The sequence below is a fragment of the Camelina sativa genome, chromosome 15, assembly GCF_030686135.1.
Source record: "Camelina sativa cultivar CO46 ecotype springtype chromosome 15, ASM3068613v1".
Lineage (NCBI taxonomy): Eukaryota > Viridiplantae > Streptophyta > Magnoliopsida > Brassicales > Brassicaceae > Camelina > Camelina sativa.
In genome coordinates, this window is record NC_141894.1 from 2424831 (window position 1) to 2449656 (window position 24826).

Here is a 24826-nt window from a genome sequence, read left to right on the forward strand (position 1 = left end):
CTCTAGTTTGCCACTGATTAAGATTATCTTTCACAAATGTAGATTAAGATTAAATTGTAGTTAGATTAATAAACATTTGTATATATACACAGGCCAAGGTTTATACAGATATACAAGACGAAATCAGTGGAGGATTATGCACCTGAACGTCATGTATGGTTGTTGATGAAATATAGTTTGTGGGTTTTGTATGGTCTCCCTCTTTTCCACAAGGATGGCATCCTCGTCACCATTAGTAATGGCATCGGTTCCATAATCGAAGTTATCTACCTGGTTAGCTTTTTGATCTACTGCGGCGCCAATGAACGAGTATGTTTCATCTTTAATGTTTAAATTAATCTTTCATCATCTTTTTCTTTTGTATATATATATATATATATCGTCTATAATTTTCTCTGATGATGTGGATGTTGATGCACAGAGGCGGGAAACTCTTTCTATGGTTTTGTTTGGGATGATTCCTATTATGGTAGTGTTCTATTGTTATTCTTTTTTTGGACGTGGAACTTTATCATTTCGACATACATACATTGGTGTTTTTTGCAACGTGTTCACCACAATTATAGATGTTATAACTTTGACGGTATGCTCTCTCTGTCTCTCTCATTTGATGGGTAAATTATTAACTGATTATGGGTTTTGATTAAATTATTGTTATGGGTGATACAATAGAGATGCTACGAATACGTACCCGTTTGGTTCTCCTTGGCTAGTTTGATCAAAGATGGAATTTGGACTGCTTATTCTTTGATCTACAAATTTGATATCCACGTCCTTGTAAGTATTCTTTTTTACTTCTTGAATACTTTAATACTAAGTATGAATTGGTTGATTATTCATGTGTAGAATGTTTTGAATTGTAACGTTTTGTTTGCTTTGATGGGACAGATAAGCAGTGTTTTGGGAATGTTGTTGTGTGCTTTTCAATTAGTGTTCTGCTCACCGGTAATTGAACCCGACGAATATACCACTGGGTTCAAAGAGAGAGATCGGGTTGTTGTACCCCAACTGCGAACGTGTGAAGTTTAATTGAATTGGTGTCTGGATCCAACATAGTTAGAAGTTTTGGTTTTGTGGATTTGGTTTTTCTGTCTTGTTATGTCATTGAGCTAGAGAGATCACCAACTTTAAAAGATAGTTTAAGAAACGGTTTTAAGGAGGATTAGTGTTTTAAGCTTCTATATATACTACTAAAACGAATCCATAACAGCGACTCCACCGGCAGCTTTTGACCTTTGTCATGATTTCGTTAGTTTACACAGTTACACCATCGATTATGCCAGGGCCAAGCTCCTCAATGTTCTCAAATTAGCACAAGCAACTTCTCTTACCACTTTCCTCCTTGCGTCTGCGTCAAACTTGACCAACTCCACAACAAACTTCTCCTCTGCTTTTCCGGTTCCAGAATCATCTTAAACAAGTCTTTTTGCGCAAGAGGGATATCACTGTCTTAGGCCAAACTTTATGTTAACAATGGCGACAAGTAAAGTCATATCCCCAAACCATTTTATATTGGTCTAAACTTGCGTTCACAATTTTGATGAGATCATCATATTGGTTTATACTTCATTATGATCCAGATTTACATTTTGGTGAGAACTGAGATATATAAAGACATAATTTTTATTAAAACTGACACTGTGGAAAACAAAAAAAGAAAAGTGACGCTGTTACTTGGTTTGATCCTTCATGTTCGGATCAAACTTATTAGCAGTTTCAACTCAGAAGAAACAAAAACTCATCGACATACTTTTTTAGATTTGTCCTAAGATGACTTCTGCCCCCGAAACCTTGAAGTCAGACGGTGCTTCTTCCACGTTCACCGCCTTAACCTTACCATCTTCTACATAAGCTGACCATCTGAACATAGACATCACAAAGGCCAACCAATCTCTTAGATCAATGGTTCAGAGAAACAAAAAAAATTACAACAAGTGGACTTTGCAGTGGTTTTACCTCTCAGACCGAGGCCCGAGCAATGCAGCAGAGAGATCCTTGTCTAGCCCCAAGCTTTTGTGGAATTTCCCATCAAAATCCCCATAAAACTCAATCTGGAATGACAACGTTCAAGAGCATCAAATCATTTGTGCTAGCATGTAACACTATCCGAACATTAACATAAAAATCTCTTGTTAAGCTAGTCCATATCAAGTATGAAATTTCCAATGAAAGAAGTCCTTCTAATCATGTGAATGTAATATTGAGACCATTAGACAATATCAGAGTACTATAGTCCAATCTGTAAGAGGTCGATTGATATCATGACGTTCACCACTCAAACTCTTAAGAAAAAAAACCAGGAACCGAACCAGCAGGCACTACACAGTACACACACCAGATCAGGCTAATGTCGAAGAACAAAGCTAGGAACTTACTGCATCTTTAGCACCAATCTTCTCTGCCCAACCATTGATAGCATAAGGATCATTAACAGAGACACAGATAACAGAATCAATGCCTTTAGCTTTAAACTTATCAATATGACTCTTGTAGCTAGGGACATGCTGCTGTGAACAAACACCCGTGTAAGCCCCCTGAACATATAAAACGAATCAGAACTCAGAAGCATGATCAAGACATATAAATAGATGATGCAAAAAGATAGAAAATTTATCTTACAGGGAGTCCAAAGATGACAACTTTCTTCCCCTGTAACCAAACCAATACACACACAAACGTTATGTCAGGAAATTTGAAATTGCCCATTCTGAATCAAAATTTGTCAGGGAAGAAAGATTAGATCGAACCTTGAAGATATCTGATAAAGGTGTGGTAGAGAATTTAGAGGAAACGCCTTCGTCCCAGCTGCGAGCTTTCTGGAGAGAAACACCAGGCGCCGCCGAGGTTATGTCAGTGCCCTCCGCGAGCTTTGAGAAACCCCTCGAGGAAACTCCGATCCGGGCATTATTTGCGGCCGATCTTAGACCCGATAAATTCCTGAGCTTTAGAATTGACATCGCCATCGCCAAAAGAAAATGAGAACGAGTCAGACAACTTCGTGAAGACTGAAGAGTATCGAGTTTATGGCAGGCACTTCTCAGAGGACCTTTTCTGAGGAAAACTTCTCGCCGTTTTTGTAACAGTCGAATATAACTGCTCGTTGTTTTAATGTGAGATTCTGTTACAATGTTCCCAGTAGTGATTCGGCCCTAGTTTTGGCCCACTAGAAGAAGAGGTCGCTAAAAGTTCTATAGTAAAAGTGGCTAACTTGTCCGAGGTGTAGTTTGAACGTCTGAGAAGAGAACTCCATTGACGTTCTCAATCTCAAAGCAAAAGTTGCAGCAGCTGTTAGAAGGAAAGGAGGGAATATCCAAATATGTGATCTGTATACTCTGAAAAAACAATCACAAAAATACATTCAAATGAGTTCTTTGATTTCTCTACCCAAAAAAAAAAAGCAATTTGCTGAAAGACCGGCGATACATAGCTACTTGGAGCACTTCGCGTCATAAAACTTGACGAGTTACTATCAGCAATGTAGATATTCTGAATTGGTATAATCGACTAGCTGCCGTGGTAGTTGATTGAGATACTTCAATTTGAGAAGAAGGTTTTAAGTACCCATCAAATGTTTAAGCTTCTCCCAAAAACACTTCAAGCAAAGTTGTCGGACTCTCTGAAATTACAAATGAGTAGCAAAATTAGAATAGCGATATAGCAGTCTAGTAAGAGGAAATTATGTTTGATGACAAAACGAACAACTTGATGGCATTAGGAACTTACTATTTGGTTTTGGTTCTGCTCCATTTTTCAATGGCTTTATACCAATCCCATTGAAAGAAGAGAGCGACTAATCTTATAGGCCCTGCGGTTATAACTTCAAGAAAAGCAAGCCAACATGATCTTTGAGGGGACATGCCTGTTGTCGCAAGTGACAGTAAGAATCCCTCAAAGTTGCATGAGACAGTGAAATTTCCTGATTTTATGCCATCCATAGCTTTTCTGGCTACTTCTTCTGTTTTCATTGAACCAGAGGATGCAGCTATTATGGAAGTGACTTCAGGTCTGCTCTTTTGTTCTGAGAGAGCACATCAGAAAAATCAAATTACACTCATATCACGATCTTCAACTTCATAATATGAACCAAGGAAATCAGAGAATTAGTTCAAAGTTGTTTACTTAATTCTCAAAGATACAAAAAAGATAAGTCTTTTATGAAGATAACAACAACCCATTATTCTCTTCTATACAGTATCACACAAACCACAGTACACAGTTACGCAGAAACTTCATTCTAAACACTATCATAGTCAGTACCCAGTACTTAACACATCACTCTATCAGTACCTCCTAGCTGGCAATTTTGATAAAGTATACAATTATTCAGACCAGATAAGGGCACAACTTTGATCTAACTAGCTCAATAATAGTTCATTTCTACTCATCTCCCAACCATATGGTACAATCTTATGTAGTAACCTGTCCTCCAACTCTTATATGCATTTAATTTCCTTAGACCTTAGTATTAAGTAGCAATACCTAATTCTAGCTCCCTTCACGTGTTATATATAGATAGATAAAAAAAGCTTTTGATATCGTTTTCTTACCTTCTTCAAATCCTGGTGTATCAGTGTCAGGAGGAAAAATAAGAGTGACATGAATGTCATCAGCAATAACTTCTTGTTGCAATGCTTGCGCTAAACCTTGAAGACCAAACTTGCTTGCTGAATATGCAGTATAACCATAGATACCCACCTGTAAAATTATAAAAGACAAAGTTACTTTAAGGATTTGATTTAGCTGCTTTATCATAAGCTTCCAATTTAACTACAATCACCAGGATAAACTTTTAAATCCCTAAAGGTGGGAAATTTGAGAAACGAACCTGACCAGCTTGAGAAGAGACGAGAGTGATGGAGGCAGGTCCACGATCTTTCCTTGCTTTCATTGCAGGCAAAGCAGCCTTAATCACATTGAAGCTCCCAACAAGATTGACATCGATCGTGAACTTAACATCCTCTGGACTATGTTTCACCAGCTCCGTCGCAGTAAACACACCTTGATTAACAACCAACACATCGATCGGCCCCGATTCATCAATCGCCTTAGACACAGCGTCGTAATCGCGAACGTCGGCAGAGAACGTGGCGACTTCAACGCCAGTAGCTAGCTGGATCGATTTCTTAGCCTCCTCGAGTTTTACGGCGGATCTGGCGAGGATTGAGACGCGTGCGCCTTCTGAAGCGGCGCGTTGGGCTAAGGCAAGACCAATGCCGCTAGATCCACCGGTGATGAAGACGTGACGGGACTTGATAGGGATCTTAATGGGGCGAGGACGTACGATTAGAGCTAAGATAGAGAGAAGAGAGAGTGGGATGAGTGGAATGAGGAAGAGAAGGAAGAGAGAATCCATTGCCGCCATGGATCTCGTGAAGAAGCTCTCGGCGATGTGAAGCTCCGTCAACTCATCAATCATCATTGGAGAAACAAAACCAACTCAACCAAAAAATCGGTTTAACGATTTCTATTTAAACCAAATAATCGGTTAAATGATATTTATCTAAACCGGCGGTTTGAATTTCTACGTGACTACGTCTACGTGTAGAGATGGTAAATTTGTTTTGTTTAACAATTTTTTTTTTTTTTGGTAGAATTTGTTTAACAATTTTTGTTTATGATGATGTAATTAAAATAAAACAATTGACACTAATCACTTTATATGTTGTATAAGGAAATTTAGACAAATACTAGACATTTTATGAAAGAGATACATAGAAACTTATCTTAACTTTTTGAAATTATATTTTACACATTTTATGAAAGAGATACATAGAAAGTTATATTCTTTTTGTGAAATTATAATAATTTATTTTCTGAAACAATTGACAAGTGTATGTGTTAAGAGTTAATTAAGACTTAAAAAAGATCTGTGTTTAAACTTGTGCAACTTGTAAAGGAATAGATTTTTTTAGTTTAATACTTTCATTTATGGGTGGTTAATCTTAGTAGACATTTAAAACTAGTTAAGAAAATACAGCTAGATGACAGAAAACATACAGCTCTGCACCATATAGATGTCTAAATTGTGATGTTTTCATTAAAAGGGATAAAATGAAAAGAATATTACATATGTTTCCATGTTTGTTTAATAAAAATCACCAAATTAAAATATAGTAAATTGATTGAATGGAGGAAGAAAAAAAAAGAGGTGAGTGATGGGCATGTAGGCATGTGGGTATGAGTTCTATGACAGTCTTTTTTCCTCTTTAGATCTGACTTTTGTCTATTCAAACATTGTTGCCAACATAACTGTAACTCTGTAAATGTGAGGTCCCAAAGAGATTGATTGGTTCTAGACCTGACATGCAAGATTTTCCAATCTCACATGAGACTTGTCATGATCAAGATTCATTTTACTCCATTGATCATGATCGTTTAGGAGCTAATTCCATGGTTTTTTTTTCTCATTTAATTTAAAATGATTAGAGAAAGTTATAAAAATATGATAAGAGTGAGCCTATTAATCTCTGTCGGTTGTTGAATAAATCACACCAAATCCCTTTAGATTGATGATTACTTTCTTATTATTTGCTGATTTTACAAACATCACAAAATCTATAAATATCAATAATAATCAATTATATATAATTATGAATTAATGACACAAATCCATGTCTTCGAATCTTGTTTGACTAAGTGAAGAGAGATGCTGCATCTCTGTAGGTTCTTCTTTGGTTAGTAGAAGCATGATGAAAGGTGATGCTTTCTTGGTTGTTTTTGTTGAGAGTTGTAGGATTGCTGTCATGAACATGGTGAGGAAACTGTTGCTTGGGGTTGAAGGAACCAAATCTCCCTTGCTTCTTCTGATAATTCTGTTTCCTTCTTGGCTGAGAACATTGTGGGATGAACACTCCTGTTCCTTTGCTCTCTCTTACGTTGTAATTGATCTGCTCATTGTACATCATGTATGGTGTTGCTGGTGTTTGGTAGTTCCCTCTGAACAAACCCTGTTTGATTTCAATAATCAACATCACTGTTAATCACTAATCAAGAGAGATAGGGGAGAGAGAAAGAGAGAAGAGTTAAAATTTGGACAAACCTGGAAAGAGACAGGCGAGGAAAGTGATATAGGGTTTTGTTCATCTTCATCTGTTATTAAGAGATTGAGTTGCTTGCTTATGTCTGCGAAGAAGACATCATCATCAAGCTCAAGCCCCAGCTCCACAGCCACTTCCATGGCCATTGTATCTATGCCTTAACTAGTCTCTTAATTAGCCTTTTGTTGTATGTAGAAAAGAGGTATTTAAAAAAAAAAAAATGGTTACAAGTGGAGTTGTGAGGGGGAATGTTCAAAGAGTGGCATAAATAGGCAATGAGAGATTGGGGTTTAGAAGAGAGAGAGAGGTGCATGTGGGAGAGTGGGGCCAAAGTAAAAGATTGGAGAAATGTAATCTAACCTGGCAAAAGTAAGTCCCTACACACAAATGGATCACGAAGGAAGGTTTTGTGCAATGATGTTGTATCTACTACTTGCAAATCTTATAAAGAAAGATATAAAGCTCACAACTCACAACAAGAACAAAACACCCATATATATATCTTTCTCTATTTATATTTTTCTTCATTACACATAAATAACTTTATTATATCTCATCCACAAAACCCATCCCTCTCATCTCTTCCTAAAACAAAATTCGTTTCCTTGTGTAGCTCAAATTTCTTAGTTTCAATAGTCTCCACTAAAGATGGAATGCCTAACTACCTTATCCAATGACTTTCTTATACTCAATACCATATAAAAATACCATAGAAAAAAAAGTAAAAAGATATATTATATGGGAGTTAATAATTATATAATCATCAGAAAATTTACACGTATGATATGATCATTTATGAACTTTTCATTAAAATCATTTGTTTCAAGTGCAAGTAAGAAAGAAGTTCACCTATTTAAGAAAAATGAGAAAATAAAAAGAATCACTTCGAAACAAATACCCTAATCTAAAAAATTATGCATGATACATATCTACATATTCGTTTTAAATTTTATTTTAAAGTTAATTTGCATTTCAGTCCATAAAAAAACGGGGCACATGTCCACGATGGGTGACCTATGCATATATACCAAACTATATGGAACCGTGGGGTCACATTTCATATGTTTAACTATTTATCGACATTCAAACATGTTAGGAGAATAAAGTCGGAACCTTTTATTTGGCTTTTGAAGGAAATACGTTGATTGTTCGTTGTTAGCATCGTGAAGAAGAAAATATGTTCAACCTCGCTTCAACGAATATCATTGACCTAATCTAAACATGTCGGTTGTCGAAACGTTGATTAATTCGATCTTTTTTGTTAATCTAAACCTATTAATTTAAATTACTCTAAGAATAGAGAGTATACCATAATGTGAAGCTTTGAGTAGTTGGTGAATTGAATCAATGTAGTTGGTCAAGTAACAAAATTAGTATTGTGGACGGACATTCGCCGGTGAACCGCATTTGAAGTGGACATTTGAGGAAATGGACATTAGCTAGGAATATGGATTTTTATAGATAGGGGAGAAAGAAGAAAACAAAGAAGAATCTATCTCCAAGATTTTATTTAGTTGGAGTTTTGTAGATAGATACTCTTTTGTGGAAGTGCGACTCCAAGTCAAGATCTTATGAGTTTGTTCTCCATTTCTATAATATTACACACTAATTCACTCACGATATAATCTTAATATATATACTTTAAACATTTTAAATAGTTCCCTTTTTCTAATTTTTATTTCGTATAAAAATACAACAAAGAGAAACTTATCCGAATTTGGGTACGTGTTTTCATCATTTACACCCACATAAATATTTATAGGGCAAATAATAGAAGACCACAAGGTTTTGTAAAGATAAGCTACTCTATATAACCGACCCTACGCGTACGCTTCCAACTTGCAAGCTTCCCAGGATAAACCAAAATTCATTTTAACCGAAGTAAACCAAAAATTCAGATACAACTTAAAACTTTTTTCTTTTGTCAAACAGTTAAACAAGTTTTAATATTTACATGATCACCAAGTGACCAAAAATTGAATAAAGTAAAGTATTTGAGAAGAGAATCACTGAGATAAATTACAATCACAGATTCTCTCACGAGCTTCTTTCTAAAGGCTCATGTCATGTCACGATCACCGACTTGGGAGTTTTTTTTAGCCTCACCGACTTGTCTTTTATGAATTATAAATGACTCGATAGTCGTCGATACACTAAAAAGGGCTTTATATGATTTTATAATTTATACGGAATAACAAACCTAAAAACTTATCCCTAAAAAGACTTTGGTGCATTAATGAGAGACAACAAACAATCTTTTTTGGTGCAAGAGTACGTACTGAGCCGGTGGAAGATCGTGTGGTTGAAGTGGTATCCATGTCTCGTACTTGGAATAATAATTAACGATCGATATAAGTTGTAGTATGGTTTTAATTCACAATTGTTTTGGCAGTAAAGAGGTAACAAACATACATATAAAATAATCTATATTAACATTTTTGAAGTACATTTTGGTTTACGCTCTTTAAGTTTTGCTTATTTAATTTGTTTTATTTACAACATTAACTCCTAACGATTTTTCTAAAATAACATTTCGAAAAAACTCAATTAATGGAACTATTTAAATCGACCTAATTTGATACGTTTATTGCCATAAATAGTTTGACAGCATCTATACATTTTGATTTTTCCAAAAACAACTCTACGCATTAAATTTTTAATCTCATAAAAATCTACAAAACTATTTTAATAAATCTTTAGAGACTGTATGATCTCTTAAATTTAAATGACACAGCCGTATTTGAGTAACAAATGATTACAATCGCAATAATTATTATAACATTAATAAAGTTCATAAAAACGGAAACCCAAATTTAGAAACTCAATAATCGGATAGATTTAATTTTAGCATCAAGAAATACATTTAATATAGTATATATCGCGTTAAGAAACTGAATATTATTCTGCGATAATGTTATCAACTCAAATAGGAAAACATTAAAATCTCTCTTTTATTGTTACGGATCGTAAACTCCTTGCTTATCAAGCATTTTTCATGTATAAATATCAACTTCACAAACAAAACACAACACCCACAACCAAAACCACTAATATAACAGTTTTGAAACATGGGTTAAACCACTAATATGACGGTTTGTTGTTATATGGTGGGACAATGTTATTAACATGACGGTTTGAATTAACATTATTATAAATATAAAATATTATTTATTCCGTTTTGAAATACGGGTTAATTTTTCATTTAATTATTTGGTCAATACCACTAATATTAGAATATTAGACATATTAAATCAGAGTAATTTAACTAAAATTTTGTAAAACAATTAAATCATTAGTAAAATTGTGACTTAATCCAACAATAGATTATAAACTACATATTTATGTATTTATTTCCCCTATTATTTTTCTGATAATTGACAATCCAAACAAAATTATTATTTAACTAAATAAAACAAATTAAATATAAAAAACAAATAAAAATTAATATGTTATTATTTTAAAAAAAATTATCCCGCGGTGTACCACGGGTTAAAATCTAGTATCTAGATAAAAAGTTTGTCAAATTTGGTTCGATGCTAATATGTTAGTACTATTTTAGTTTGGTTATTAAATGCTATTATGAATTTCGTCGTTGTAAATTACTGTGATCAGTTTAATGGTTTCCTAAATAAATGGTGAAAAATTGCAACTTCCGAAACGTAATTGTTACAATCTCAATAAAGTTGCTTGATCTAGCTTTTAGATACAAACACATATGCACGTCACTTTTTTTATGTCTGCACGTAAAAGAAAATACCTTTTGTTCAACAACTGGAAGTGGCCAGACATGCCCATATACGTGCACCCGTTAACTCTCGTACCTCTCAGACACAGATCAGCATGTTCCAGACAGTATCCATCTTTGTTCTTGTAATCGGTTCACATCTTCTCAATGTTTCAGACCAAACCAAATCATGTAAAAAGCAACAGACCAACCAAAAAAGATTTCAAAGATTTCTGTGGATCCTGTGAAATTTACAGTTTTTGGGTTCGGCCCAAAACTAAACTATTGTTTTGGTCTCTTCAGCTGTAAGGTAAAAAAAAAAGTAACAGAGAGAAACTATTGTTTTTGGTCTCTCAATCTTTATATGTATTAACTTCGGAAAATAATTTGAGATGTTTTTATCTTTACAACCATAGATTAAGAATATCCACCTAATTACATATCCCCCACCCAATTAATCTAATCACTTGATCAAAAAAATCTCAAACCCTTTTTGATCTTTGAGCTCAGCATCTTCAAAAGAAAATGCAAACTTCAGAAGAAACAAGAGCTTGTTGTTGCCTTTTGTTCTGTCCGGCGTCATGACATTGTAACATTTCCTGTACTAGTCGCTTCTTCGACTCTTCTAGACGAAGTGGAAGCTTCTTGTTTCATAAACAACGCATAGAAAAGCTCATTCCACGTGTCAGGAACACCGGGAAGGCACCAGTGGCTACAGTCTTGGCGATGAAGTGGTGCAGGACCATGCGAACCGAGATAGTAGAGCGAAGGGTGACCATCTTTTCTTTGAGAAGCCATTGCCGTTATGTTCAACACTTTCATTTTAACAGACTCTGATCTGTTTGAGTAATGTGACAACACATCTCCCAGAATCTTTAACTGTTCCCATGTCTCTGAAGAAACCAATGAGGTTCTAATCTCAGGCAATGTCTCCATGTGACATGTTCCTCCTGTTTTCCAATCTCCTCCCCTGTTTCATTCAGTGACACAGACGAGTTCAAACTAATTGCAGAAGATGCTACATCCTAAGACTCAATCAAGAAACTGACTACTACATGCGATTGAATCTTCATCAAGGAGTTAAAAGTAATACCGGACAAACCTGAAATGCACGGGGGCAAAAGTGCGGAAGAAGACTTGAGTTTTGTTTGAGTCAACCTCGGTTTGTATCCATTTCACAACGGTATTCAAAGCTCGCTTATACGCATCATCTACATTCATCTTTAATTTCACTTTAACTCCTTCTTGAAAGTAACATCCCCTGTTAGTAACAACATTCAAGATTTGGTCATCTGGAACAAAAAAGCAGACAAGTGATTATAAACGAGACATGGAACTTACGTTCTAGTAGTTTTGCCGTCGTTCCACCAATGACCAGTATTGAGCACTAAAATATCAGCATCTCTCCATTTGCTTGAAGTCCAATCCATAGTATCCAGTTTCAAAGTTGTCTTAACCTTCCCTGGTGATCCAATAGGTGGTCTGCTTTGGGGAACCAGAAATGGAGATCTGTAGTATTCCACTGTGCAATTGTACTCCTCGAATTTGAACACCAAGAAACCTTTGTGCTTTGTGATGGGACTTCCGTTTATTTCATAAATCAAGCTCTCGTTCTTGACTGCAGAAGACAATAGACAAAGAAGAGACTCCCACTGGTTTCTTCCTATCGAATCTCCAACAAACACTAGCCTCTTGTCCCGAAGTTTCTCTAGCATCAGTTTTGCATCAAATCTGATTCATGTTTACATAATTCACAACAGAGTCAGCTAAGTACTATCTTCAAAGTCAGCAAAGTACCATCCTAGACATATTAGTTCATAGCTCATGAAGAACACGGATAAACTATGTTGCATCATATGATATTTGGCAACCAATCCTATTTCTTTAAATCTAAATTTAACTCACGGGTTCAGATAATACAGTAGCTTTTATAAAATAAGGATCACACACATTGATTGGTAAAGAAAAAGCTGTTTGATGTGAATGGGGAAATAGAAGAAGAAGAAGAAGAAGAAGAAGAAGAAGAAGAAGAAGAAGAAGGGACCATATTAAAAAGATCAAACCAAGAGAAGAGAACAAAAAAAGCCATTGGCTTTAATAGCAAATATATGATGAGCAAGTTTCACGAGATTGTGCTTATCCTAAGCCGTAACTTGCGGACAACTGGAGAAGAAGAGACCAAAGAAAATGACATCAAAGCTGAAAGCAACAAAACTTAAAAAGAAGCTCTGACTTCTCTTCTCTCCATAGACCACAAAGATTTCATAAATCTCTACAAACAAAACAAAATCTCCCTTGTAATAACAAACACACACACACTATGATTTGATTTGGAAATCTCAAACCAAAATCTCCCTTCACTGTTCAAAACCTAAGTTCTAAGAGAACAAACATGAATTACTACAACAAGAGCAACAACTGCCAGGAAACTGTGTAAGAAGAAGAACAGAGGAAACATGGAATTAAAACAGAACATATACCTGGGCAAATTACAGTGTCTAGGTTGCCATCGCCACTGAGTATAGAACAAATCAGACCTTCCAAAGTCACTACACCTAAACCCTTCATCGAGAAATCTGCAATCTTTGGACTGATACAAAGGATAAGACTCGTCCCAAACCCAATCCCCATCGAACACATCACACCCATCTCCACTCTCTTCCAGAAACCCAACTCTCTTGGAACTATTACTACTACTGCTACTGTTACTACTAGAGTTGCTGGTGTTGTTGCTGCTGGTTTCAAGTTTGAGCCAGACAAATCTGTCTGATTTATCAGAAAGGTCATAGCTTTTAGGAACGCTTCTGTAATCAAAGTAGAAAAAACTGCAAACCAAACACAAGCCAACCAAGAAAAAACCCAAAACACCTAAAGAAGGCTCGAACACAAGCCTCGACCTTTTGAATCTCTTCAAAGCTTCACAGATTGGCTTTGCTCCTCCGTTTTCCTCAACGTTTGAGTTTATAGACATCTGAAGGTTAGTAGTAAAAATCTCGAAAAGGCTTTTTGTCTTTGGGGAAGGGGTTTTTTGGAGAATTCAAGAAATTGGGAAAGTAAAGAAGAGGGGAATAATAATAATCATAGCGAATGAAGATGAAGCAAGTAGAGGATTGTTAATGGAAGAGGAGAGGAGCTTTGCTTGGTTGGTCAGTTTCGTTTCTTTTCTTCTTTTTTTATATATAATTATGAAGAACGAATGATGCGAAAAAACATGTGTCAAGGAAACGAGGAAACACTCATGGATGGATGTTTCTGCTCTCCAATGGAAAAAAAAAAAAAATTGAAATAAAGTTTAGATTTTTTATTTCAGACAGAAGAAGAAGTATATTTTGGCAACAACAACAAGAGAACACAATAAAACGACGATTCGGTTCGAATCCAGACAAAGCCAAAAACCCAAAAGAAAACTCTCAACTTTTTTCTTGTTGTCTTTTTGTGTTCACATCCGCACAAAGAGAGAGAGAGAGAGGAGATGAGTAGTGACGATTGGTTGAGAATCGTGGAGGTTTGTTTTTAAATTATATGGGTCCAATTAATTCCTCTTTATTTGTGAAATTTAATCAAAAATTAATTAATATATCTTTGCTTATGTGGTAACTTTAGATTTTTTTTTTTTAATTCTGTAAACTTTTAATTATAAGAAGTCAAAAAGCTAATTAAAATTTAAAACTATCCAGACCAGAAAGAGTAAGAAATTAACGACAGTTTGAATATTTTGCAAGAAGAAAATATTTTGCACAATCTACAAGCAGTAATAACAGTTCATCGAATTCTAGCAAGATTTTATTTCTTTCTATAAAATATTATTTTGTAAGAAAAGATGAAAAAAAATATATACTTATAAACTATAAAAATTGCTTTGTTAGAGTAAAACCGTTTTAAAAGTATGGTTAGTTTCTTACTACTGCTTTTGGATATCACACTCGCTAATAAGGAGCGTATCAGCAGCGTAAGTTTCAATTCTTGGTCGTAACGAGCGTGCCAAAGGAGAAGACGTGGAAGGTTAAAACAGTGGGAAGGCGCGTGGGACAACATAATGTGATGAGTGGTGATAATGGTGGCCACTGGCCGTGTGCACTTTTTATTTATTTAGTGGGGTTTTAATTTTACCTAAAAAAAAACTTACTACTAATAATAATAATTTAGATTATATATTACCTAAATCTTGTTAGTAAATAATGTACATTTACGTTTAAATCCTTTTTTTTTGGGAATTATTTTTCTATTGAGTAAAATAAAAAAAACTCTTGATTCCTTGCTTTAAAAGAGAGACCGACCATTGTTCTATATTAATTACTGGAACAAATATACTACTAGACTAGTTGTGAAAAATAGATGAGTTGGCACCTGACCTGATTAATGCTAGACAATTATACATCCGATTAGGTTTTACACTCTAGTAATTAAAAGATATTTTAGTTTGTGGTAGGCTGCCCGAGTTAATTAGAAACTTTGTTATTAGAATGAAACACACACTATACGTCTATACCGATTATTATTAGTCGAGTCGTTTAAGCATTTGATATGGGCATATATATATATAAGGTAAGAAAATGGGGTTATAATCATGTAATAGCACCCTAGACTCGTATATTCCAAAGTTTAGTGACAAAGAAAAAAACAAAAATATTTTGTAAAATAAAACAACGTAACGGTCCCATGCTTTGACGTTTGAGTTTGACAACAAACGGTCCCATGCTTTTTGCAAAACAAGTTTTTAGAAACGTGAACAGAAAATAATGGAAAGAGATTTGTCGCCTTTGACCTCTTTCTAAGTAAATAATTTAGATATACCATTTACGGGATGGTGAACTAATGTAGCAAATAGAGGTAGTTGGATTATTATGCAAATGAAGGTCGAAAGGTTTGAGCAGGCATACATACTCGAAATTGGGTATTTTTAGGCACTCAGTCCACATGCAAGCTATGGATAGTTGAGTTCGAGTGAGTTAAAATTGTAATTAAAAACCAAACCGAATATACATCGAAATAAACAAACCAAATTATCACTAGTTTTATTTGGTGCTTACGTTTTTTAGTCTTTCTCTAGTGATTAAAGAAACCAAGATGATGTTGTTTGGCGATTTGTTTTTGTATATATGAGTATTATATATATAAACTACATTTTTTAAAAATATCAATTTTGTGAGAGAATAAAAGGTGTAGGGACCAATTGCATAAATGTATAGCGTTAAGCATCAAATATTTCTCCTCTATTATGTCCTATCCTTATCAGATAACTGTTATCCTTATTAGCTTTGCCACCTTTATTTGGTTCGTTGGTGTCGCTAAATTATGAGAATAGTTTATCTAAGTATATAATTAGCTCCAAATATGTATATAGTATTAAGATAGGCTATAATGATATCACTTTCTTTGGATCGGAATATCGGATTGGAAAGCCAAAATCCATTTTGACAAATACACACTATTAAAACTTCTTTTTACCATTTGACTATTGCTATCTCGGCATTTACGACAGTTATTTCTATAAGAAAACCTACTTCAACTCAATATAGATTTTGATTATACTTTATTATTTTATAGTATACTAGATAATATCCCATGTTTGAAATTAATATAACAAACTATAATTATATATTTTTAAATTAGTTTAGTAACTTATTGAATAAATTTATTATTTAATAGTTTATATTACATAAATTTTTTCTTTAAATAAGTATTTTTCAAAACTTGTACAAAAAGTATTTAAAAAATCCTCAATTATGGTTTATAGCTTTCTTAGTTCCTTCAATAGTTTTCCACGATTCAACAAATGTAATAAAACTTACCTATTATTTATTATATTATTTAGATTCATTATGAAAATAGATATTATTCGAGATAATTAATCGAAAACTAAATACGTATGATTGATAAAGCCATATATAAAAATCATATGGAAATTGATTCAATTAAAAATCATATGAAAATTGATTGATAAAGCCATATATAAGTTATTGGAGCGACGCTCTTCCGTTTGATTCTGAATAACCTCAAAACCTACCGGAAATGTTTGTGGCGCAGCCGTGGTGGTAAGTGGAGTGGTGGCGATGGAAGGAGTTATGGTGACAGAAGTGATAATCGTGGTAGTAACCGGAGTGGTTGATATGGTGGTATGGGGAGTGGTGGTGGTCACGGTTGTGGTAATTGTTGTCGTAATGGTTATTAATAATAAACTTAATTAATATATGTGCTTATGTGGTAACTTTAGAATTTTTTTTAATTCTGTAAACTTTTAATTATAAGAAGTCAAAAAGCTATTAAATTTTAAAACTATCCAGACCAGAAAGAGTAAAAAATTAACGACAGTTTGAATATTTTGCAAGAAGAAAATATTTTTACAATCTACAAGCAGTAATAACAGTTCATCTAATTCTAGCAAGATTTTATTTCTTTCTATAAAAGATTAATTTGTAAGAAAAGATGAAAAAAATATATACTTATAAACTATAAAAATTGCTTTGTTAGAGTAAAACCGTTTTAAAGTATGGTTTGTTAAAAAAGATACTCGATATTCAATCTTCATCTCAAAAGAAGCTCTCTGTTTTCGCATCATGTAATGGCTCTAATGACCTAATGAAAGGATTTGAGTTTTCATGTCAATTACCTTTTAATTTCTTATATATATTAACTATTTGCTCATCAAAATATAGATACTTTGCATCATGTTGCATGCACTAATTCTTGTTTTTTCCAATCCATTATACACTGTCAATACCTTTTTCTTGTACTCTCTCTCCTAATATCAAGCTCATACTACTTATTCTAGTCTTGCTTTCGTTTATTAATATTTAGAAAGAAAAAGAACAAACGTTTTTATTTTCGTTTTTAAATATGTCTATTCTAGAATAAGAAAAAGAGTCTGTTAAAAAAAAAAAAAGATTGCACAACGAACGTACTCCTCCAATGTAACGCAAAAACAACTAAAAAGATAAGTAAATTAAGCATTACTTTCACAGAATCATATGATCTTTATCCTTATAAAATAAGTCCATGTGACATAGAATTTTAAAGTAGTCTCGGCCCAATGGGCTACAACAAACGTAGAGTAAAAAGTGTTTATTTTGTAGGTTAACTAGATTTTGAGGTGATTAACGTAGAAGTGAAGAAACGGGAGGGGGAAGTGGAGAAGGGCACGGCCTGGTTTTGAGGCTAATTGATCTGTATGTCAAAACACCGATGATGGCTCCAATCACCGGAGCCGTCATGTAAATCCATAAGTCCTCAAAATCCCATGCCACCACCGCCGGACCTAGTGATCGAGCAGGGTTCATCGATCCTCCTGAAATAGGTCTGACCATACCGTATATACTACAAAACGTTAGCATGCATTATTCGATTCTATGAAATATTCATCTTCCCATATTTTACGGTGATTATAGCTTTGATTGTTTCAATTTAAAACCTATGTTATATATTGACAAAGTATCTTTACGATAGTGGATTATTAAAGTACCCGGTAATAAGCACTCCAAGGGAAATGACTGTTCCAATCACGAACCCCGTCAAATTACCCAACTGTACATGTAAAACATACTATCAATTAAATAAATACATGTACGTTTTTTATTCTGTTTTTTAAAGTTATTATTTTATAAGAAGTTGTAAATTCACACTTTAGGTGTTTTTTTTTTTTTTAATAATTAGGAAGAGTAGGAAAACCTATAATATGGTCACTTACATTTTGATGAGGACCACAATGCAAAGCAGAGGCGAGGAATACGACAATGCTCGTAGCTATGAGTTCAACGAAAAATGCAGAAACCCAGCTTAACGCAGGTTTTGTTGCCATAAGGTCAGCGTTTACTCCGTAGACTGACACCCCAACTAATGTTGCTGCAGTTGCCCCCAATGTTTGCGCCGTTATATATAACGGAACCTGACAACAACATTCAAAAGCAAGTATAACATGAGTTTTGTCTATACGCAACAAAACAAATAAAAAAAAAACAAGACCAAAGATCTAGATAATTGAACTACAATTCTTAGATGGTTGGGTGGAGATTGTACCTGAGACCACGGAAAGCCACCAAAGACGGCGAACGCAATGGTGATTGAAGGGTTAAGATGGGCGCCGGAGATGTGTCCGATGGAGTAAACTACGACCACCACCGATAATCCAGCTGTGGCGGCGTACTCTAGCAATCCAACGTGGCCACCAGATAATTGGGTACTGCTTATGACCCCACACACACTGAACATTAGAATGAATGTCCCCACCAATTCCGCTATTACCTAGAAACACATTATTCACGAGATATTATCATATTTTGTATACAAAGATATTTATAAAAATCTATAGTATAAGATGACCTTAAAAATAATGCATAATAGGCTTATTACTTGGTTTAAAATAGTGAAATCGTATGGTAAATTGTTTATAAATGAAGGGGCTTACAATGCGTAGGGGATTGAGATCTATATCATAAGGGAGACATCGGAACAGCCTTTGTCTCGATGGATGATCTTCATCTCTCAAAGTAGATGGAGTTGAGCCAGCTTCTTGGTCCAGTACTACCCTTGACCGTGCCTCACCATTCATTTTTCTTTCCCTTCAAGATAGTTGATGCAAGAATCGATTTAGGACAGTCACAATCAAGGTGGCTTGATGAATGATCGGCTTTATGAATGATCTCTAATGGAACCAAAAAAAAAGAAAAAGAAAGAGAGATAGAGAGAAAAACGCAAAGAAGATGCAAAGAGTATATAATGTTTACAAAATAAAAAGAAGAAGAGAGTCCTACTACATTCCTTTGGTTAAGCAGTTTGAAAGGAGAGGCCGAGAGGGTGTTCAACACTTTTCTTGTGTTCAAATTTTTACACTTCCTTCCTACCAATATTTCTTAATTTTAATTTGGTATTTTGTAAGTCATGCAATTTTTCTATCAAGTTCCTTGTGTAAAGATGGTACTCGTAATTATTAGATAGATCTTTAAAAAAAAAACCTAATTCCTAATTATAACATAACTGTAATTAAAAACCATATATACATAAACACCATCTAATCTGAACCAAACTATATATTTTTCTTTTTTGTCAACAAACGAAACTAAATTTATAAACAAAAAATAAAATAAAAAAATACACCAGCCGGGAATTGAACCCGACCGTGGCAGGGTACTATTATTCCACTAAACCACTGGTGCTTGTTACTCATTGCCAGAAAAATAGATCAAAGTTTTTTTTTTATTAACAGTTTTAGGTGGTTAGAGAAAAAACATATTCTACCACTTTTCTCACATGTAATAGAGAAAAAAAAAGAACAGGATATTTAAGACAGAATTAGAATATTTATTTATGCTTTTATCACTTGTTACACATTTCATCATCTCCTTATTAAAACGGAAGTACATTTGCTAATATAACATTCTATTTTTAAAATTTACATAATAAATCTTTCCCATTTTAATCAATACCAAAACTTAAAGTTATTATTTGTAATATTATAAACATATATATATATATATATATATATATATAATTTCTTTTACAAACGGGTGCATATCTTAACACATCATTTCCTTATACCTAATCATCTAAACAAATCTCTTAAGTTTTCTACAATATTAACAAATTTAACAATGTAAAAAATGTACATAAGAACATAAGAAAAATATGGATATATCCACTAAATTAACAAGGTAATAATCAGTTATATCAAATTAACATACATAAAAATATTTTAACAACATATAATAAAATAACAATATACAAAAAAAAACTCTAAAAATTAATATGTTGGGATCGTAAAAATCTATTAATTCATAGAGATTTTATTTTATTGATAATTTATTAAATTATAGAGAGATTTTCTTAATTTGGTAAGTTTAAAATATATATATATATATATATTTATTTAAAATGAGATTTAACTGTAATAAATAATATTTTTATATAATCAATTACAAAAAAATAACAATTCTCATATTTTGAATAGATATTATTTTTTGTTCACAATAATGTCATATTTATTGAACAGGGGAACAAAAATTGCAATAAAAATTCAGAAAACAGCATGATACTTGAAAAACCAAAAAGATTTGTGGCCGGCGGAATTGCTAATGGCGCATACAACTTTAATAGGCTCATTGACCTTCACGACCTCGGCTGTCAGAGCATGGAGGAGGTATCACCCACGAAGATATCGGTGGGGAGTTTACTCAATCCTCCAAAGCTAAACGGGATTTGGTGGGGATCAATGTGCCTAAAAAATAGAAGTAAACCGAATCAGAAATTCTCTACAAATCCTAAGAAAAAAAAAACACAAACAAAGAAACGAAGAAGCAATTACTTGAATAAGGTGCAAATAGATGTTGCTGGAGAGACCACCTCAACTTCCTTCGCCGCTCTTGGTGATCTCATGTGGGTATACGCACAGACCCACCAAAAAAACTCATCCATCACAAATATATGTAATCAGAAACTTAAAAAAAAAAAATTATTATAGTCGGTCGTAAAACTTGTATTATTTACGAGATGCTTAGAAAATTTTATTTCTAGTAATTAAATATTTTTTGGAGTCTCGTATATTTTGCAATTGCTACCACGCCGTAAAACTACCTTATCGATCTCAGGATTTGCTGTTCAAATTTTGCACTTCCTTCCGCGAATTAAAAAAATTAAAAAAATGCACCAGCCGGGAATCGAACCCGGGTCTGTACCGTGGCAGGGTACTATTCTACCACTAGACCACTGGTGCTCGTTGTTACATGCTCTCAAATTGTTATTTATATAGTGTAAATAGAACAGCCATGTTCGTCTTCGAAATTTGGGACCAAAGTCAAAAGGTTGGATTCTGAAAGTAATCATACCGTCGTCGTCTTCGTCTGTACAAGTGGAAGTTTTTGAAAAAAACCTAAGAGCGAGAGAGAGAGAGAGAGATGGAGAACGTGGTTGATCTCTTCGGAGTTGGAATAGCTAATTCCGAGAAGCTATTCGGAGGAGTCAACGATCTCAGCGAGATCCAACAGGTTTTGTATTTTTATTTTTATTTTTATTTTTCTCTCTTCGAAATTGGATTTTGGATTCTAAAGTTCTTCGGGGAAAAAAAAAAACACATATAGGGATTGTTCATAGGTTCAGTAGCTGAAGCGACTAACAGCGATTTGCTCAAAAGCTCCAACATCACTCATGTATTGACCGTAGCTGTGGCCTTGGTTCCTCCTTATCCTAATGATTTTGTATATAAAGTCATCGAAGGTCTGTGTGTGTGTTTTTTACATCGATTCCTGTTTTGAGAAATTTTTGGAGTAGAGAGATTCTATAACTAACCTTTGGTTCTTCGTATGTAGTCGTTGATAGAGAGGAGACCGATTTGACTGTATATTTCGATGAGTGTTTCACCTTCATTGACCAAGCTATTCAATCTGGTGGTGGTGTTTTGGTTCATTGCTTCATGGGAATGTCTAGAAGGTTTTTGACTCTTTTTACCTTTATCTGATTGATTCTGTACTCTCTAGTGTAGTCTTTGTTAGATAACGAGTTAAAAAAGCTTCACAAGTATGCAACTGTTTCATCACTAGTAACTATTAGGAATCTATAGACTTAGATTGCAGTCGTATGTATAAATCTAGCTTGTTGATTCTGGCATCGCTGGGTAGAGCAGTAAGTGTCTAAATCATGGTACACAATAATTTCAGTAACCATTTCACGATCTACTTTCTGATCATACTCACTTGCTTCACTCAGCCCTGGAGGTTTCTTTGGACAAATAGCTAAATGACGCTTAACAGATGATGTTCCTTGACTAGTTTCTACAATCATCTTCTTATTACAGTGAATGCAACGACCTCTACGTTTACCATCTGTTTCTAGTCCTGCTACTGGTATAAACTCTTTCCAACAATCAGACTTTAAGCGTTTATTAGAGTTAAATACCGTTTGGTCAGTAGTAGTCTCTTGAGTAGGCTGCGTTTCACTATGTGCTCCTCCTTGAGTTTCAGCCTCTTGACCATCTTCATTCATTGCATGATATTCATGCTCAGCATTTAAAGCTGCCATTGTCTCTAATGATTGTGAATCCATTCTATAAAGAAAAGAAAAGAAAAACATCAAACACATCAACCAAAAATTATTGTTTTAAAGCAAAAACCACACAAACAATAACATTGTCATTTACGCTCAAGCAGACACAGAGATTAACACAACAAGAACAAACGTTAACAATGCTTCACATGAGACAAACGTACGGGAACAATGCTTCACATGAGACAAACGTTTAAGGCAAAATAACACACAAACAAGAACATTTACGCTCAAGCAGACACAATATCAATATTGAACACACATAAACAATCAATATCAATATTGAACACACATAAACAATCTTAACTTGAACTAAAGTCTAGTATCTATATCTCCAAATCCAAATTCACAACCTTAAAATCAAAATTGAAACTTGATTCCACCCAAAATCAAAGGCTCCTGATGTGGAGGTGATGAGACAGAGAGGGTCACGACTCACGACTCACGAGAGAGGGTCAAGAGAGAGGGTCACGAGAGAGGGTCAACAAAGAGAGAGGGTCAAGAGAGAGGGTCAAGAGAGAGGGTCACGAGAGAGGGTCAAGAAATGGTCACGAGAAGCTCCGCAAATCACCCAGAAAAGCTCTGTCCGAAGATTGAAACCAATTCGATTTCACCCAGAAAAGCTCTGTCCGAACACAATGCTCTCTGATCAGAACCAATTCGATTTGATGTTGGAATCGAGTAGAAGCAATTAGACTAGGGTTATTATAAAACGGTGTCGTTTCAATAAAAGTTTGAAGAAAAAAAAAAACCCGATGGGTACCCATAGTCTTATAGGGTAAACCTGCGTAAACCCGTATAAAATGGGTACCCGCCCGTTTTTTACCCATTTTTTTTTCTGATTGAAAAACAGGTCACAAAACTCTATATTTTATACGGGTTTCGGGTACCCATCGGGTTTAAACCCACTGTTAACATCCCTAGTGGTTAGTGAACAGATTACATATTATGTGGACAAATTAAGAGTCTTCTTGAACCTCTGTATTTTGTTATATACTTACAACAGGTTGGTTGGTTTTGGTTTCTCTTTGAAAGTGTGACTATAGTGGTGGCTTATCTGATGAAAAAGCATGGCATGAGCTTCTCTAAAGCTATGGAACTTGTAAAGAGCCGACGTCCTCAGGCACTTCCTAATTCCGGTTTCATTTCGCAGCTGCAGAAATTTGAGAAATCCATTCAAGGTATGATTGTCTCGTTTCCTCCTACTGTATCTTCAGAGTTCAGAGGATCTTTATCTGTTTTTATTTTGGTGTTGGGAACCTTTTAATCTCTTTCTTATTGATTCCTAGACTCTATTATGTGGGTAATTACTCAATGAGAGACTTTGTTTTTGAAGTCAGACTGGATTTTAGATGGATACAAAACACTTCCAATTGAAAAACTGACATAGCTTCAGTGTTAGATGTAAGGAAAGATAACAGAAAATATAGAAAATTGAGAAATTTTTTATCGGTATCTGTTTGCAAGAAGGTTTAGATTTTCCTCATAAATTCCACTCTCGTTGATACACAATATATACATTTTCTCTGTTTACACAGTACATGGTGAGGCTTCAGCTGATAAGAAGATAGTGTCCTGATGAACTCTCGAGAAGTTCCGGACAAGTCTCATGATCTCCATGATTGACCATAAAAAACTTATTGGTTTCGTGCTGTGTAAGGATTGTTTTCTTGTGAACTATATTGATGGTGAGCACTTTGCCATGTCCATTAACCCAATTGAAATAAATGAAAAAACGCAGAATTTACATTTCCTCTGTTACTACAATGAATATTTTCGAGGATGATGAACGCACTAATTACCCAAACTAAACCTATTGTTTTCGACCATTGCACTGCATTGCATGTAAACGACATTAGACTCTCATTAATATAGATTAACAGTTGCATATGAGATATAACTATTACGTTAATGACATAACTCTTGAGAAAAATAATAAAAATCAGATTTTCATAAGATTAGCAAAATTGCCTTTTAAGTAGCTTGTTTTTGTCAAAATTAAATGATTAATTGTATATCTGCTTATGTACGAACCGAT

At 34.3% G+C, this 24826-nt stretch overlaps 7 protein-coding genes, 1 long non-coding RNA gene and 1 other non-coding gene across 11 annotated transcripts; 2 read left to right on the forward strand and 7 right to left on the reverse strand.

Moving 5' to 3' along the window:
- Positions 1-120: 120 nt before the first annotated feature.
- Positions 121-1034, forward strand: LOC147926218 (bidirectional sugar transporter SWEET8-like). The gene is made up of 3 exons (XM_087489152.1): positions 121-309; positions 673-777; positions 889-1034. The coding sequence occupies exons 1-3, from the start codon at positions 166-168 to the stop codon at positions 1027-1029; spliced, it is 390 nt and encodes a 129-aa protein (XP_087345278.1). The 5' UTR covers positions 121-165; the 3' UTR covers positions 1030-1034.
- A 566-nt stretch (positions 1035-1600) lies between these two features.
- On the reverse strand, positions 1601-3616 carry LOC109124433 (peroxiredoxin-2F, mitochondrial). The gene is made up of 5 exons (XM_010465868.2): positions 2748-3616; positions 2620-2649; positions 2376-2534; positions 1957-2051; positions 1601-1860 (listed from the first exon to the last, which is right to left on the reverse strand). The coding sequence occupies exons 1-5, from the start codon at positions 2961-2963 to the stop codon at positions 1755-1757; spliced, it is 606 nt and encodes a 201-aa protein (XP_010464170.1). The 5' UTR covers positions 2964-3616; the 3' UTR covers positions 1601-1754.
- Positions 3308-5751, reverse strand: LOC104744769 (3-dehydrosphinganine reductase TSC10A-like). Of its 2 annotated transcripts, XM_010465870.3 has the most exons (4): positions 4826-5751; positions 4548-4695; positions 3724-4018; positions 3308-3616 (listed from the first exon to the last, which is right to left on the reverse strand). In XM_010465870.3, coding segments are annotated over exons 1-4 (1038 nt in total). In that variant the 5' UTR covers positions 5420-5751; the 3' UTR covers positions 3308-3615. The 2 variants fall into 2 exon arrangements, with proteins under 2 accessions (XP_010464172.1, XP_087345081.1); XM_087488955.1 differs by lacking the exon at positions 3308-3616 and having other exon boundaries at positions 3723-4018; positions 4826-5649.
- Positions 5752-6474: 723 nt separating this feature from the next.
- LOC104744770 (uncharacterized) lies at positions 6475-7504 on the reverse strand. The gene is made up of 2 exons (XM_010465871.3): positions 7040-7504; positions 6475-6947 (listed from the first exon to the last, which is right to left on the reverse strand). Exons 1-2 carry the CDS (start codon positions 7181-7183, stop codon positions 6633-6635), a joined length of 459 nt encoding a protein of 152 aa, XP_010464173.1. The 5' UTR covers positions 7184-7504; the 3' UTR covers positions 6475-6632.
- Positions 7505-11103: 3599 nt separating this feature from the next.
- On the reverse strand, positions 11104-14366 carry LOC104744771 (protein trichome birefringence-like 10). Of its 2 annotated transcripts, none has more exons than XM_010465873.3 (4): positions 13242-14366; positions 12103-12492; positions 11864-12022; positions 11104-11731 (listed from the first exon to the last, which is right to left on the reverse strand). In XM_010465873.3, exons 1-4 carry the CDS (start codon positions 13730-13732, stop codon positions 11341-11343), a joined length of 1431 nt encoding a protein of 476 aa, XP_010464175.1. In that variant the 5' UTR covers positions 13733-14366; the 3' UTR covers positions 11104-11340. The 2 variants fall into 2 exon arrangements, with proteins under 2 accessions (XP_010464175.1, XP_010464174.1); XM_010465872.3 differs by having other exon boundaries at positions 11855-12022; positions 13242-14253.
- Positions 14367-17686: 3320 nt separating this feature from the next.
- Positions 17687-19569, reverse strand: LOC104744772 (putative aquaporin NIP7-1). The gene is made up of 5 exons (XM_010465874.2): positions 19163-19569; positions 18775-18999; positions 18446-18643; positions 18221-18282; positions 17687-18057 (listed from the first exon to the last, which is right to left on the reverse strand). Exons 1-5 carry the CDS (start codon positions 19304-19306, stop codon positions 17856-17858), a joined length of 831 nt encoding a protein of 276 aa, XP_010464176.1. The 5' UTR covers positions 19307-19569; the 3' UTR covers positions 17687-17855.
- A 1823-nt stretch (positions 19570-21392) lies between these two features.
- TRNAG-GCC (transfer RNA glycine (anticodon GCC)) lies at positions 21393-21463 on the reverse strand. The gene has a single exon. It is a non-coding gene; the product is annotated as a tRNA-Gly (tRNA).
- Positions 21464-21521: 58 nt separating this feature from the next.
- LOC104744774 (dual specificity protein phosphatase 1B) lies at positions 21522-24537 on the forward strand. The gene is made up of 5 exons (XM_010465875.3): positions 21522-21734; positions 21828-21963; positions 22056-22176; positions 23824-23969; positions 24327-24537. The coding sequence occupies exons 1-5, from the start codon at positions 21645-21647 to the stop codon at positions 24365-24367; spliced, it is 534 nt and encodes a 177-aa protein (XP_010464177.1). The 5' UTR covers positions 21522-21644; the 3' UTR covers positions 24368-24537.
- On the reverse strand, positions 22325-23467 carry LOC104744773 (uncharacterized). Its single transcript, XR_015582474.1, has 2 exons — positions 23142-23467; positions 22325-22789 (listed from the first exon to the last, which is right to left on the reverse strand). It is a non-coding gene; the product is annotated as an uncharacterized LOC104744773 (long non-coding RNA).
- Positions 24538-24826: the final 289 nt, after the last annotated feature.

Coding starts and splice junctions, on each gene's coding strand:
- LOC104744774 (XM_010465875.3), top strand. CDS start 21,645: ATGGAGAACGTGGTTGATCTCTTCGGAGTTGGAATAGCTAATTCCGAG. Junction 21,735..21,827: donor ATCTCAGCGAGATCCAACAG/GTTTTGTATTTT, acceptor AAACACATATAG/GGATTGTTCATAGGTTCAGT. Junction 22,177..23,823: donor TTCATGGGAATGTCTAGAAG/GTTTTTGACTCT, acceptor TCTCTTTGAAAG/TGTGACTATAGTGGTGGCTT.
- LOC104744769 (XM_010465870.3), bottom strand. CDS start 5,419: ATGATGATTGATGAGTTGACGGAGCTTCACATCGCCGAGAGCTTCTTC. Junction 4,696..4,825: donor TCTCTTCTCAAGCTGGTCAG/GTTCGTTTCTCA, acceptor ATAATTTTACAG/GTGGGTATCTATGGTTATAC. Junction 4,019..4,547: donor TACACCAGGATTTGAAGAAG/GTAAGAAAACGA, acceptor GTGCTCTCTCAG/AACAAAAGAGCAGACCTGAA.
- LOC104744770 (XM_010465871.3), bottom strand. CDS start 7,183: ATGGCCATGGAAGTGGCTGTGGAGCTGGGGCTTGAGCTTGATGATGAT. Junction 6,948..7,039: donor CCTCGCCTGTCTCTTTCCAG/GTTTGTCCAAAT, acceptor GAAATCAAACAG/GGTTTGTTCAGAGGGAACTA.
- LOC104744771 (XM_010465872.3), bottom strand. CDS start 13,732: ATGTCTATAAACTCAAACGTTGAGGAAAACGGAGGAGCAAAGCCAATC. Junction 12,023..12,102: donor GACGGCAAAACTACTAGAAC/GTAAGTTCCATG, acceptor TGTTACTAACAG/GGGATGTTACTTTCAAGAAG. Junction 11,732..11,854: donor GTGCATTTCAGGTTTGTCCG/GTATTACTTTTA, acceptor TGAATGAAACAG/GGGAGGAGATTGGAAAACAG.
- LOC147926218 (XM_087489152.1), top strand. CDS start 166: ATGAAATATAGTTTGTGGGTTTTGTATGGTCTCCCTCTTTTCCACAAG. Junction 310..672: donor ACTGCGGCGCCAATGAACGA/GTATGTTTCATC, acceptor GTGATACAATAG/AGATGCTACGAATACGTACC. Junction 778..888: donor AATTTGATATCCACGTCCTT/GTAAGTATTCTT, acceptor TTGATGGGACAG/ATAAGCAGTGTTTTGGGAAT.
- LOC109124433 (XM_010465868.2), bottom strand. CDS start 2,963: ATGGCGATGTCAATTCTAAAGCTCAGGAATTTATCGGGTCTAAGATCG. Junction 2,650..2,747: donor CTTTATCAGATATCTTCAAG/GTTCGATCTAAT, acceptor GTTTGGTTACAG/GGGAAGAAAGTTGTCATCTT. Junction 2,052..2,375: donor AGATTGGTGCTAAAGATGCA/GTAAGTTCCTAG, acceptor TTGTCATTCCAG/ATTGAGTTTTATGGGGATTT.
- LOC104744772 (XM_010465874.2), bottom strand. CDS start 19,306: ATGAATGGTGAGGCACGGTCAAGGGTAGTACTGGACCAAGAAGCTGGC. Junction 19,000..19,162: donor ATCTCAATCCCCTACGCATT/GTAAGCCCCTTC, acceptor ATGTGTTTCTAG/GTAATAGCGGAATTGGTGGG. Junction 18,058..18,220: donor CTTGGAGTGCTTATTACCGG/GTACTTTAATAA, acceptor CGGTATGGTCAG/ACCTATTTCAGGAGGATCGA.